Here is a 13,628-nt window from a genome sequence, read left to right as displayed (position 1 = left end):
ACTAACTCTGAAAGAAATTTAGTCATCGTCAAAAAACAGCGAGTCTGAGCTCCCAGAGATGCTGTAGAGGCAGAAGTCATGTGCTTGCTGACTGAGAGCCAGTGCTGACAGGTGAAGAGGGAGCAGTGGCAGGGATGGTGTCTCTGTCTTTAGCATCCCTGTACTTTCCCTGCAGCAGCACGTCCAGTTCTGCAGTCCATGCTTTGGGGCAAAAAGGTTGAAGAACATTTGAGTTTCTAAGAATGATTCAAGGTCTGGAAAGGCTGCTGGAAAAGTGAAAGTGGTAACATTTTCTCCTCGCCCCCTTTTTAGAGCCTACACTGATGGTTTTCTGGTTTATTTTTCAGATTAATTCTGTTGCTCTAAAGGAAGATTTGAAAAGTATGGTAGAAAATTTCTATGCAGCTCTGTTTGGATATGATGAGGTAAGAAGGATGTTTTCAGTGAATGTGCCAGAGCTAGGCCATCTAATTCATGAACACAGAATATTCCAGATTGGTAGAACATGCAGTGTCCATATCTTTGGAGAAATGTTATATTAAGGAAGAGACTTCTTAGTTATGTACCCTGAATGAAAGGGCTTTTAAGAAACCATCACAGAACACGTGGGTTTAAACCATGGGGTGTGGAAGGGGTTAGGGTGTTCTTGGTGCTGCTTCACCATCCCTGCTTGGCCATCACTAAATCATTTTCTCCCTCTGAATCCCACTGTACTCAGCTGTACTTTGAAAGCAAAGAGTATTTATGGAGTATTTATAGGGAGTCTGTGGGAGAATATTTATAGGCAGTACCTTTATTAGGTACACGGGGGCAAAAGCACCGCTGTGCATGAGTGTCTGCGGGACTTCCAAGAGGAAAATACAACTACATCATCTCTTTTTGTAGTTATTTTTTTGCTCTAGTGAGTGTTGCTCTTCAGATGCTCTTACTCACAGAGTGGTACTATGTCGTTGCACTGTGATTTGCATTATTAATATCTTGTAAATGTAAACTCACAGAGTTGGGGACAGTGTTACACATACAAATTTATAGGCTAGTTATAACTAGATGTGTCTGCCTGTGTTTTGTTGTCAGTCTTTTTGGAAACAAAATGTCTGCTTCAATTAAAGACAAATGTTGACTTTTTTTTTATTTTTAACTGAATATTTTACAGTCCTCTTTTGCCTTTGGCAAATGTATTAGCAGAGGCCAGGAGTTATGAGACTACAGTGATAATACCACATAATCTAAGAATACAGTAAAAGTGGGAGAGGATTTGGACAAAAAGCGTTCGTGGATGTGGTTCTTGGATAAACCAAAGCCAATATTAGATTTAACTGGAAAAATCTACACAGTTCTTGATGAGGAGGAGTTCACTCTCATTTAGAATGAAAAGGAAAAAAGCAACGCAAAATAGCAAAATCCAGACTACATTTCTGCAACATTGGGTTAAATACCCTCTAATTTTTCTTTTCCAAGTGTTATGGCCTTCACCCGTTCCCATGAGACGGCGCTGCCTTCTCTGCAAGGTCGCCTTTTTTATGGCAGAGATTTCATAACCCAGAAATGCAGTTATCGACTCCTACGTTAGGAATACCCTGACCCAGGTTTTTTTTTCCAAATTAACTTGCCAGAATATTGGTTACAGGCTGCTCTGTAAATTAATTGAGGGCCAGGGTTGTTTTTCCATGCTGGGAAGGAGTGATGTTGCTGCCTTTCCACGTGCAGGGCCCGCGGCAGCTGTGGCTGCGAGACAGGTGCCGTGGCCACGCGCCAAGTGCGGGTGTCTCGTGTTCAGACCCTCTTCACGTGCAGTTTTTAATCCCCCTCTGTACTTCCTTTAGGGAATCTTGTCTGATGATCATGTTCTGGCAGCAGCTCTTTGGAGGAACCTTTTCAACAGGAACTGTGACGACCCTCGGCATCTGGAGTTACTCGTGGAGTACGTGCGCAAACAGGTACGGGGAGAGGCTCCTCCCCAGCCTCTGCTTTACAATACTGAATGCTGGGGTTTATTGCTTGCATGTGTGGCTCAGTTCTCATAAATAAATCTGATTTTAATATTCGGTGATCATGTTTAAGGAGAAAAAGGTAAAAATGTAAAATCTGGATTATATTTATTATAGAATGGGAGATTATCCTGGGTTGGAAGGGACCCAGAAGGATCATCCAGTTCAACTCCTGGCCCTGCACAGACACCCCAGCAATCCCACCCTGTCCCTCAGAGCATTGTCCAAACCCTCCTGCAGCTCTGGCAGCCTTGGGGCCGTGCCCACTGCCCTGGGGAGCCTGTTCAGTGCCAACCACCCTCTGGGGGAAGAACCTTTCCCTGAGATCCAACCTGAGCCTGCCCTGGCACAGCTCCAGCCATTCCCTCAGGTCCTGTCACTGGTCATAAGAGAGGAGAGATCATTATTGCAGTTTGATGAAAAGAGAAGCTCACAGCATATTGAAAACAACCCTGTTCATCTCTTTCAGGACATCTGCTGTGGAGGGGCTGGAAAAATCTGTCAGAAATGGGCTGGAGCTTGTTGTAGGTTGTAATTGTTGTTGTGGAGTTGGGATCCTCTTCATAGTGAAATAGCTTGAAAGTCTCTGAAGATCTTTGAGGGAAAGAAGTAAAAGGTTTTGTTTTCCCGAATTATTTCTGTTTCTTTGGGTTATTACCTGGAGGAGACAATACTGAGTAGTGTTTGTCCTCTTAACCCTGAGGAGGTTTGTGAACCAGATTTCTAGGAAATGTTCGTGGGATACAGTCCAGGTGGGCACCAAAGAAAAGGGTGAGAGAGGTTCTGGAGGAAGAGGGTAGGGTGTTGGACAGGGAATGGAAGACCAGAATTTCCACCATCATCATTATGTGTAATATTTCCTATACTGTATTCAGGACCAGATAGAGGTTTAGCGAGAAAGTATTTCAGTTTGTGTCTGAGAAAATGGCTTGGGAAGTAAAAGGCTGGGCTTCCTAAGGGACTGAGGACACTTTGGGAATGCCAGAAGGCTCTTAGGAGGGTCTGGCTTAATTTAGTGCTGAGGGTTGCTGATGCTTAACATCAGTGGGGCTGTAGGAAAGTTTGCAGGGAGCAAACACATGTAAGAAGTCACTTGGGACAATTTCCCGCCAGGTGGGGAATTTATTGCTCTTCTGTATATTCAAGCAAAGGTCAGAAGCAATCAGCAGTTGAATAGGAAAGAGTGATTAGGCAGAAAAATGCGGCACATTGGGGAGGAATCAGCACAGGTTCTGTGCAGACAGGTCATTCCTGCAGACAGGTGGTGCACTTGAGGAGAACATTCCCAGCTTTACCTATATATCAGTGAGCTCTGAACTTTCACCACACAAGAACGAGGCCTTGAGATTACAATTGTATTATCAAAACTTCAGCTCAGCACTCCGTAGTGTTTAAAAAAATGTAAACCAAATGCTCAGAACTGTTAAGGAATAGAGAATAAAATGGGGCTGTCCTGCCACTTTTTACATCCATGGGACCTGTATGAGCTTGAATAATGTGTCTGGTTTGGGTGCTGACCATCAAGACAGACAAAACCTGAGCTGGAGAAGGTTCAGAGAGGAGCAATAAGGCTGACAGTGAAACAGCTCCTTTATTAGCAAAGAGTAGGATCCCCTGTCCAAAAAACCAGCTGAGAAAGAACAGGAGGTGGCTCTGGGAAACCCTGAAGGCATTTGGGAGGTGAGCAGGGAAAGGTGTTCGGCGGCACAGGAATGGGGGGACAGAGCGTTGCCGTTGCACGTGGATTCCAAAGCCACTGGCAAGGTCTGTGGAACAGGAGTTTGTCCAGGGCCGTTACAGCCACTTCAGACTCAAAGCCCCTGTAAGAAAAGATTTTGAGAGGGAGGGAAAAGAAATCAGGAAAACAGCACTGTGTGCATGTGTTGTGTTTAACTCCTCCTGGGGAATCTGCTGGTGGTGGCTGTCAGGAACAGGGCATTGTGCTTAGGTGGCTTTTTGACGTGGCCGTTGGTGCATTCTTTCTTCTGTTGAGAAACTCCTTGTCCAATTATCCTTTGTTTCCAGTAACACTGTGTACCAGGTCTTCCCACGATTTCCTGTGGGTCCTTCTCTAACAGTGGATATTAGTGCATGCCAGGGAAGAATTTACTCACAGGGCAACGTGTGCACTGTGCCCCTGCTCAGCTCTTCCAGCCTTCCTGAGCCAGCAGTGGTGGGTTCAGCTTTGACTGACCCCTGAGGGACTGTTTTCTTTTTCTTCCCCCTCTCTGTGTTTACAGTGTCCTGTGGCAGCACATTAATCCCCTGCTGTATGGCAAGAGGGTTTTTTATTTTGCTTAAATTTCATTAGATCCCCAAGTATTTTGCCTGGAGAGCTGTGGCTGCCCCATCCCTGGGAGTGTCCAAGGCCAGGTTGGATGGGGCTTGGAGCAACCTGGGATAGGAGAAGGTGTCCCTGCCCGTGGCAGGGGGTGGAACGGGATGGGCTTTAAGTCCCTTCCAACCCAAACCAGTCTGGGATTTCTTGTATTGTGAGGATGAGTGTTCATTCCGTGTTCACCTCCTCCAGCTCCTGTGCTTTTATGTGACAAATCCCAGGTGCTCCCTGCTGGTCAGGCCTTTGTTGTGTAGTGAAAAGCCTCAGTCTGTGTGAAGCCCCTTTGATGAGAGCCCTCCACAGGGTGGTGATGTGGGCAGTGTCACCTGCAGGACCTGCCAGGAAGATGAAGTGACTCACGGTAGCTCTGCGTGGCTCCTCTTTGCCCTGGTGCCAAACTCTCAGAGGAGGCATTAGCTGAGGCGTTAGTGGAGAGCCTGACGCAGGTGACTCCAGAGCATCTGCAGATCCTTATCTCCCAGGCCTTTCCGTGGGGCTTTGCAGTCACAGAATCACAGAATATGCCAAGCTGGAAGGGACCCAGAAGGATCATCAAGTCCAACTCCTGGCTCTGCACAGGCCCATCCCCAAGAGTCACCCCCTGTGCCCCAGAGTATCCTCCAAACCCTCCTGGAGCTCTGGCAGCCTTGGTGCTGTGCCCACTGCTCTGGGGAGCCTGTTCAGTGCCAACCACCCTCTGGGGGAAGGATCTTTTTCTAAGATCCAACCCAAACCTTCCTGACACAACTTCAGGCCGATTCCCTCGGGTCTTGTCACAGTGGGAGGTGACGTTTTTAGGTGTACCACGTGCAAATGGCAAAGCAGGCGAAAATCTCCCTGCTGTGCTTGCTTTCTGGAGAGAACTGTGTTTGTGCTGCTCTTGAGAGCCTTGCCTGGGTGATGGGACACGTGGCAGTGACTTGCTGTGCTTGCAGGTGCAGCACCTGGACGCGCTGAGCGGGGAGGACCTGCTGCTCACGGGCGAGGTGAGCTGGCGGCCGCTGGTGGAGAGCGACGCCCGCAGCATCCTCAAGCCCCTCTCCCCCGTCTACAACGACGAAGGACTCTGAGATCCGTGTTTGGAACAGCTTGGGAGGCGTGCCTGAAGTGGGACTGGGCTGAGGCTGTGAGCTCAGGAAGAAAAATCTGCTGTTGGAAAAAAAAAAAAGATATTTCATTAGCTATCCCATCCGTGGTGCCTCAGTAGCAACCTGGACAGCCATACTCCTCTGAACCTTCACCTGCAAGTCAATCCTTGTTGGTTTGAGAACCTCTGTCCTTTTTATGGCCCTGAGTGGCCCTGGCTGTCAAATGGACAGAGCTGCCTTCTGTCTTTAGGAAACCAGGTATTCACCATGACATAGAGTTCTCTCCAGAAGACATTTCTGTCCTTTGCCTCGTTTAAAGAGCTGCTACCCAGAGACACGGCGGTGTCCTCTGCTCCCTGAATGGTTGTCAATGCAAATCTGAGCTTTGCAGATTAGATGTTAAATATATATTTTAAAAGCCTGATGTTGAGATGGAATGGTCCATCTTTGCTTTAGTGGAGTTAAGAATTGCTTTAAAAGATTCTGAAGGGTTTTCTGTGAAAATCCTTTTTGGAAACTCTGCTCTGTTGCACAAGAATGAGAGAATGCAAAGAATAATGCACGGTCCCCAGCAATCCTCTGTGTCTCTGGCCATCTTAGGGAGATTAAAGCCCAAATCATGGCTGGGCTGGCACTAAAAGCTGCCTCAGTACTTGATGTTTCAGTCTGCCTTGCTGATACTTCCACATTCTCTGTAGAGTTGTGCTCTAGGAATTTCTTCCTGAAAAGAACATCCCTGTTTGTGTCCCTGGGACAGGACCCTGCCATCCTCCTCACCCCATAACAGCGGTCCAGGGCTTTTTAGCAAGACCCATCAGTGCCAGAGAAAACTTTCTACGGCTGTGCAGGCAAATGATGCCAACACAGTAATTAGGGGAGCAGGAGCTGCACTGGTGAGATCAGCAGAGGCTGAGGTGCTCTGTGTGGGTGGAGGGTTCACCAGGCTGTTTCCAGGTCAGTGGCAAAACCAGTTTTCATTTCTCTCTCCTGTCCAAAATCCAAGTCAGTAATAAATGTCAGTCTGGGTAAAATTGCTGTGTGTTTGGTTTTTGTGCCCTGTGTGCTTTTGATAAGAATAAGCCCTATGAAATCAGGGCTTATTCCTAATAAAAATATTAAACAAAAGTCAAAGGTGATAGCCCTTAATTTGTGAATTTAATCCTCGATTTGTGACTCCTTAATCTGGTGAAAGTGGGTGACTGTGCCTGGCTGTGCCTGTTCTTCCTTCTCAAGTTGGTTTCTTCATAGTGTGTGTGTTGGGGAATATTTGCCATCCCTTCTCCATGCAAAGAGCAGTGGGATGCAGGATAGAGGCTCCCAAACACTGCCTTCTATTTTTTTTTTTTTTTTAAATCTTCTCTTAGGGAGCCTTCTGTGTATAAAACAGGCATTTTGTTATTTTTTTTCCAAGGTGAACTTCCTCAGTTTAACTTGTTATAAAATGAGTCATGTAAAGAGCCCCTCTCTGTGTGAGGTGTATCCCTTCTCTGTGAAAACATTACAGCCCAAACAACTTGCTTGCAGTTTATTTAAGATGCTTTTGTTGAAAGCTGAGCTAAGCAGAGAAACCTCTTATGTGTGAAGTATTATACAGTGTGTGTGAGATAATAACACCTTGTAATTCATTACAGCTGGCTTGTATTTACATAAAAGAAGGCTGAGCTGTGTAGGAATTTGCTGATTAATTTATTTTTAATGAGAGTGAAGTATACCAAGTACCAAAATAAACTTTACTTTGTGTATCTTACTGCTCCTGAAATAGGTGGAAAAATTAATGGTAGATATTTTGGCTCAAAGCTACGTACATTAATTCATATACAAAACAGTTATTTAAACTTTAACCCCTTTCCTGCTGTGTAATTGAAACCTGGGCTCCATGTTATCCATGCCATGGGAACACAGGACTGGGATTCCACCACCATCCAGCCTGGGAGGCCATGTGGTGCCCATGTGAAAGCAGGAGCTGCTGGAGTTCAGTGGCACGACTGGTCTGGAGGTGACAATGCCCTTTGTGCTCCAAATGCGGGACAGCCATGTGGTCAAAATGGAACCCTCCCTTGTGTTTATGGGCAGGAGGCTCCCGAAATGATGGTGCCAGATGCACTCATTAGCATCTGCCTTTGCTCCTTTTATTAGGGTGAGGATCAAGACCTGTAATCAGCGCCCTGCCCGGGCCATGAAATGCTGCACCCGCCCGCTGGCTGGGCTGAGCCAGCACTGGGGAGTGTTTGGAGCCTGCTGAGAAAGTAAGGCAGAAACTGTCTGTGAATTAAAAAGGTAATTTGTTAGAGAGGAAACATCCACTGGAGGCTACACAGGACCAGGGAAGAGTTTGCTTCCCAGTCATTAGTTACCCAGAGACAGGATCTGGATGTACAATATTACATTGGATGCTGGGAAGGAATCCTTCCCTGTGAGAGGGTGGGGAGGCCAGAGGAGCTGTGGCTGCCCCATCCCTGGAAGTGTCCAAGGCCAGGTTGGACGGGGCTTGGAGCAACCTGGGCTGGTGTAAGGTGTCCCTGCCCACGTCAGGGGTTGGCACTTGGTGGGCTTTAAGGTCCCTTCCCATACAAACCATTCCATGACTGTGATATGACCCCTCTCACTCTCAAGAGGTGAAGAAAGGTGAGCTGGGAAGGTGCCATTGCCAGTATCTTATATAAGACATCTTTCTTTACAGCCAGAAATTTAGAATCCTTGAAAGAAAATACATTTTCAGTAGCAAAAAAACCCGCCCCCTGCAAGTGTTCCAGCAGCAGTGACTGGCAGGTGAGTGATTCTTGTGCACAGCAGTGCTCCAAGGGCAGAGGGGCCTGAACCAAACATTGTAAAGCCCACCTTTTCCCATTTTCAAGGTTTTCCAGAAGGAATGATTGAAGGTGTTTTGCTTATGGACAGTTCTTTTTTATGCTGTTGGGTTTTTGGAAAGTGGTCTCAGAGCACTGGCTTGGGGGCACTTACTGTGCATTGCTTCTGGAAGGAACCTTACAAAGCACTTCATCATCCAACCTGATCTCCTGTCTCATATACAGAATTTGGACATCACAGGTTATTCCAAAGGACCTATTCCCCCAGCTTTCCCAGGTATATTGAAATGAAGAGCCATGAGCCCCTAGGAAGCACTCAGGATTTCAGCTGGATCTTGGCTTGCTCTCTGTGAGCAGAAGGGCCACTGCTCAGCGTCCTCCCTTCCTTCTCTCCTGTTTTGCACCAGAGATAGAGCAGGAGCATGTTTTGCCTCACAGGGTCAGACCTGGGAAGGCTCTTGCTTCAGGCTGGTTCTCTTGAGACATTTTGGAGTTGGGAGGAGTCATCTGATACCCTTCACTGCCCACTCTCTATTTTAGGTGTTTAAATGTTTTTCTGTGCCATCTGGGCTGCTGTGCTCACACCACATTTGGGTATGGAACTGTTTCCCCTGCATCTTTTAAAGCACCGAAGTGCTGAGAGCGTGGGCATCCTGGGTGATCTCTGCATTTCCCCTGATGTCCTGTGCTTAAGCCCTGCTAAAATGCAGCTTCCACTTCCCAGATTTGTGACTCCCATCTGCACCTCCCACCAAGTGACGTTTTCAGCTGTGCCTCTGCCCCACCAAGCCCTTGGGTCAGAGGGTGCTGCTCCTGACCTGGCAGCTGGGGTAACTGCTGTCCTGTCTCCCTTACCCTGCGCCTAGCTTGAAGGATTAAATAAGAGCTTGATATCAGATGAATGTAGAGTAGATGGAGAGTAGCAAAGGTGGGAAGGTGAGCATCAGCTGGGAGGGGACTGTTTCTACAGGCACAGTCCCTGTGCCACTTCCTGGCGCCGCTTTGAGGAGCAGTGGGAGCCGTGCCTGACTCTGTGCCCCACTTGTATTTTTTCACATTCTCCTGCTTGCAGCGTTTCTGTGGGACTGGTTTAATCCTGAGCACATGGCAAGGGTTGTCTGCATCCCAGGGATGTGCTGAAGTACCTCTTGAGCACTTGGAGAGGTTTGCTGATCCCCTCTACGGGTGTGCTGAGCAGTTCATGGAGCTCCACAGCCAGACTGCGTTTTGCTTTCTTCAGATGAAAGTCCCGGTGGAGGGAATTGGAAAGGTTTAAGTTAACACCTTGAAACTGCTGTGTCTTTCTAACTTTTCTGCCAGGAGAGTTGTGCCACAAATACAGTGGTCATCTCAGGCCCCAGTGCTGGGCTTTGGCTGTGAGTACATGGGGTTTTTTCTTGGATGATGCTGGTGGCAGCTAATTTGGAACCATAGAACAGCCTGAGCTGGAAGGGACCCACAAGGATCATTGAGTCCAACTCCAGTGCCTGCACAGGACACCCCAAGAATCCCACCCTGAGCCTGAGAGCATTGTCCAGATTTCCTAGTGGAGACCCCCTGTACAGGCTCCTGTCCTTCCCATCTGCCTCTTCACATCTGCAGCGCTTCATCTGACCTTTGTTGTCTCCCTGATTAATAAACCCTAATCAAGGCTTCTTTGCTCTTTTTCCCACAAGAGGCTGTGATGATCCTGTGCCCTGTCCTTGCCACTGACCTGGGCTGTGTCCAGCTTGCCTGGGCCTTTAGGCTGGATGAACCCCCTTCCAGCCCCCTGGGTGATATTCTGCTGTGCTGTGCCACAGGGACCAGTATCTCCACCTTTTGGCCCTGAGCGCTCTCCGTGTTCTCCTGAGAAGTCAAGGAGAGGGCAAAAGTTTACATGGGAGTCCAGGAAACTTGGCAAGGACCTAGGACAGACTCTGAGGATCAGCATGAGTGAGCAGTGGGCTCTGCTGCCAAGGGACTGTCACCCAGGGGTGCTGTGGCTGCCCGGCCTCCTGCAGTGTGATGGGGCAGTTGCACATTAACAGTCTCGTGATCCTCCCCAGACTCCTGTGGTGAGGTGTTTTTTATACCACTGCCCCTTCTTCAGGCGTTCAGGGCTGTCCTGTGCATCTTACCTGTGTTCTTCCTGAAGTTGCTGAACATGTTGAGGGAGTACTTGTTTTGCTTACAGTCATTCAACCTGCTGAGCAGCTTGTTCTGCTCATTTGTGGGACAGAAGAGATGGTTGGGCCTCATCCTTCCACTGGGAATGCAGAGCAGGAGCTCACAGGAGTGTGGTTCCACCTTCTGCTGTTACATTTCAGTGGCTGCTCCAGGTGTGATGTGCTGAGAGGAGCCAGGGAGTTTAGGTCCAATGGCAGAGGATCTGCTGGAGGGACCTGGGGCAGGTTAATGGGAACACTTCCCTGCACACAAATGCAGGAACCAGCAACATCTACTGTCCTGTTCTTGCTGCCTCGTGCAGGTGTGTTCATGTAGGAGGGCCCTGCACGTGCTGCCAAGCCTGGATCCTGTTGGGAAGATGCTGCAGGTCTCCCAGGGGGTGAGAGCTCCTTCGTGCTGATTTCGGGAGCCAGGAGCCCTGCACATTCATGAGTGACTATGTCACTGACAGATTGAGCTGGGCTCCTTCATTCCTCATCCCACCTGCCAGCTCCTGGGCTGCTCCACATCCTGTCAACACCAGGCATCTTGTGCCTGAGATTTACTCACTGTCCCACATCCTTCCCCGTGTACCCTCAGACCCGCTGATGTTACAACGCCCACCTCCGTTTCTGTGGATTCCCTTTGGAAGGAGGGAAGGAAGGGGTGTCTGAAAGTGCTTTTTTTTCCCCACGTTCAGCCCAGGGAGTGGCACAGTGCGGTCCCTCTCCTGACAGCTGTGCCCTGAGCAGCTCGGGGCTGGACCCTGGAGGGCCACCCCAGCAGGTCCATGGCCACACACTGGTTCCCCTGCAGGGCACAGGGGTGGTCGGGACCTCAGAGCTGCAGCAGGAACATGTTGGGAACTCTCCTGGGCAGGGGGTTCCCTGCCTCCCCTGCCAGCACTTGGGGATGGATAATTTGACCTGGGGCTGGCAACTGGTGCCCAGTGCCCCGTGTGAGGCTGCTGTCCCCTAATTTCAGAGAGGCCTAAACAAAAGGAATAAATAAAACAAGGAATTTGCGTGCTGCCTCCGTGTTTGGAAGATTCCGTAACGCCACGGTTGGGAACCTCGAACAAAATACGGGGAGATTGGACTCTGCACTGCTCTGTGGGTTCAGTGCTGGCAGAGCTCAGCTCAGGAACTACAATTGGGGCTTTTCATCCAGCTGTGCTGGCTGCGTGCATCTGGCCAGTGAATTCCACACAGCGGAACGCTGCTGTGCAGTGCCTTCCAGAAACGTCTGCGGAGAAGTGTCTTGGAGCTCTGTGATGTTTTGTGGTGGAAGATGTGGGTTCCAGTTTGAAATGAAGGGGGGCGGGGGGGAAGCAAATCTGGCTTCCCATGTTCCCGGGTGAGTGCTCTCCAAGAACTATCAGCAAACAGGCTGGCAGGCTGCCTGCCATGTGTGCGTGAAGAGGAAGCAGCAGGTACATTCTGTGGAAAAGCCAGGCAAGGCATTTGTGTTTGCTGAGCTCCAAGAACATCTGCAGGGGGATGCAAGAATGAAGTATTGCCTGACGCTCGGATCCAGGCTGGCCTCAGGTATCAGCCAGAGCAGAGCTGCCCAGGGACACTGGCTTGGAAGTGGCACTTGGGGGGTGTGTTCAGCCAGAGGGAATTTTCCCCTTGTCCTGTGTTGATTGCAGGAGGTGTGCAGACAACACTTCCAGATAAGATCCCTGCTTTTAGCTGGCAGAAATGGGCCGATGCGATTCCCACATCCTGTGTTGGCCAATCAGCCCGTGGAGTGCCAATTATAGACGTTTATCTCTTTGCCAGACAGCAGGGACAGGACACCTCTCATCTAATTTTAGATGTCTGCATGGTAAACCTCCGTCCCTGACTGGCAGCCTGAGCTCCTGCTGCTTGGTGGGGCGAGATAAAGTGTTTCCCAGGCACATTTCATCGGACCTGTTTCAGGTGGCTGCTGCAGGGTGAGGTATCTGACTCCTAGAAGTCTCTGCCTCTCCCCACCAACCCTGAAGGAGCCCAGCCTGACAAGCTGGGCTGGAGATGTTTACATCGTGTGTGCTTTCATGTGCTGAGGTCCATGAGAAATTACTGGAGGGAGAGTAGGTCATTACCAAAGAGCAGCTGGAGACAGTGTAAATCCCTTTACGGAGCCAGCAGCAGTTGTTTATGTGGCAGAAGGTATGCATTTGATGACTTCTTTAAAATTCATGCTCTTTTCAGCTCCTTAGGAAGGCAAAAAGTAGGGTGGTGTTACCCTTCTTTTATGTTATCAGTGGCAAAGCAGCTCCAGAAAAACACCATCCATGTTACTGCCCCTTCCCTGTGTTATTTCCCCAAGCTTCCTTGCACTGGGTTGGCTGTTCACCTCACATTTTAAGTTAGTTATTCTTTAAGCTGCTCTAGCACTTATTTTCACCAGTAACACCTGTGTGCCAGCAGCTTTGTTCCAATTTCTTCCCATCCCTGGTGCTCCCCTTGCCCTCGTTCGCTGCAGCACAGCACAGCCCTGGCAGCCAACTTCAGTTTTCTGATTCAACCCTCCTTTTGCTTCTGTTCTTGCCATTTGCAGAGTCCTGCTGAGGCTTCATCCTGACTTCAGGCATGTAAAGGCTAGACAGCTAATCCGAACTAATCATCCCACTCAGCTCTAGTCCCTGGAGAGTGGTAGTTCCTGGGGGACATGATTCATCCCAGCTGACTTAGAGCCTGCTGTGTGGCTGTGCTGGTTCACACTCAGGCATGGTCATCCCCCTCCACTCACAATCGTCCCGTGATTATTCCAGAGCATACATTTAGCTTTTAGATTACTTAATTTAGCCTGGATGAATTTAATCTCCAGGGATTTTGTAGATAAAAGGCTAGCTGATTAGATCAATTCTCCAGCCAGTTCTACATGCCCTGGCTGACCATGAGGAGCTCCAGGGAGCTGATTGGGAGGGAGGTCCCGTGTGCTCCTCTGCACAGTTTGTCACACACTGCATTGTGTTCTCCTGGTGTGTTCCTGCACAGTGCTTTAATTCACATAGCAATGTCAGCCCGTATTGTTCCTCCAAAAATAGCTCCCTGGTGCTTTCAGGAAGCTGGAGGTAACTAATCCCAGAACAGGCAGCATGTGGGCAGTATCATCCTTTGCACAGCTCCAGGTTCCTAAGGTTGAATGCCCTTTCCTTGAAGGATTTCCAGGGAGATGCTAAAAGAGCATGTGAGCTATTGCTCTTCTCACCTGTGATATCTGATGACCAAGATTCCTGCTGTGCTTTATACAAACACTGTGACACCGT

At 48.9% G+C, this 13,628-nt stretch overlaps 1 protein-coding gene across 2 annotated transcripts in view; it reads left to right on the top strand.

Annotated features, from left to right (window-relative positions):
- Positions 1–6,445, top strand: part of LOC114068588 (ubiquinol-cytochrome-c reductase complex assembly factor 1) — a 46,030-nt gene extending 39,585 nt beyond the window's left edge. For both annotated transcript variants that reach the window (XM_027904832.1, XM_027904831.1), the window contains exons 8-10: positions 348–425; positions 1,824–1,937; positions 5,262–6,445. In XM_027904832.1, coding sequence (XP_027760633.1) covers positions 348–425; positions 1,824–1,937; positions 5,262–5,396 — 327 coding nt within the window. In that variant the 3' untranslated portion in view covers positions 5,397–6,445. The remainder of the gene's footprint in view (positions 1–347; positions 426–1,823; positions 1,938–5,261) is intronic.
- The last annotated feature ends 7,183 nt before the right edge of the window (positions 6,446–13,628 follow it).

This window comes from Empidonax traillii, unplaced genomic scaffold (genome assembly GCF_003031625.1).
Source record: "Empidonax traillii isolate 1590-97213 ecotype Southwest subspecies unplaced genomic scaffold, ASM303162v1 scaffold1097:size207311, whole genome shotgun sequence".
NCBI lineage: Eukaryota > Metazoa > Chordata > Aves > Passeriformes > Tyrannidae > Empidonax > Empidonax traillii.
Note: the sequence above shows the minus strand (reverse complement) of the source record. Positions and strands in the feature narration are given on the sequence as shown.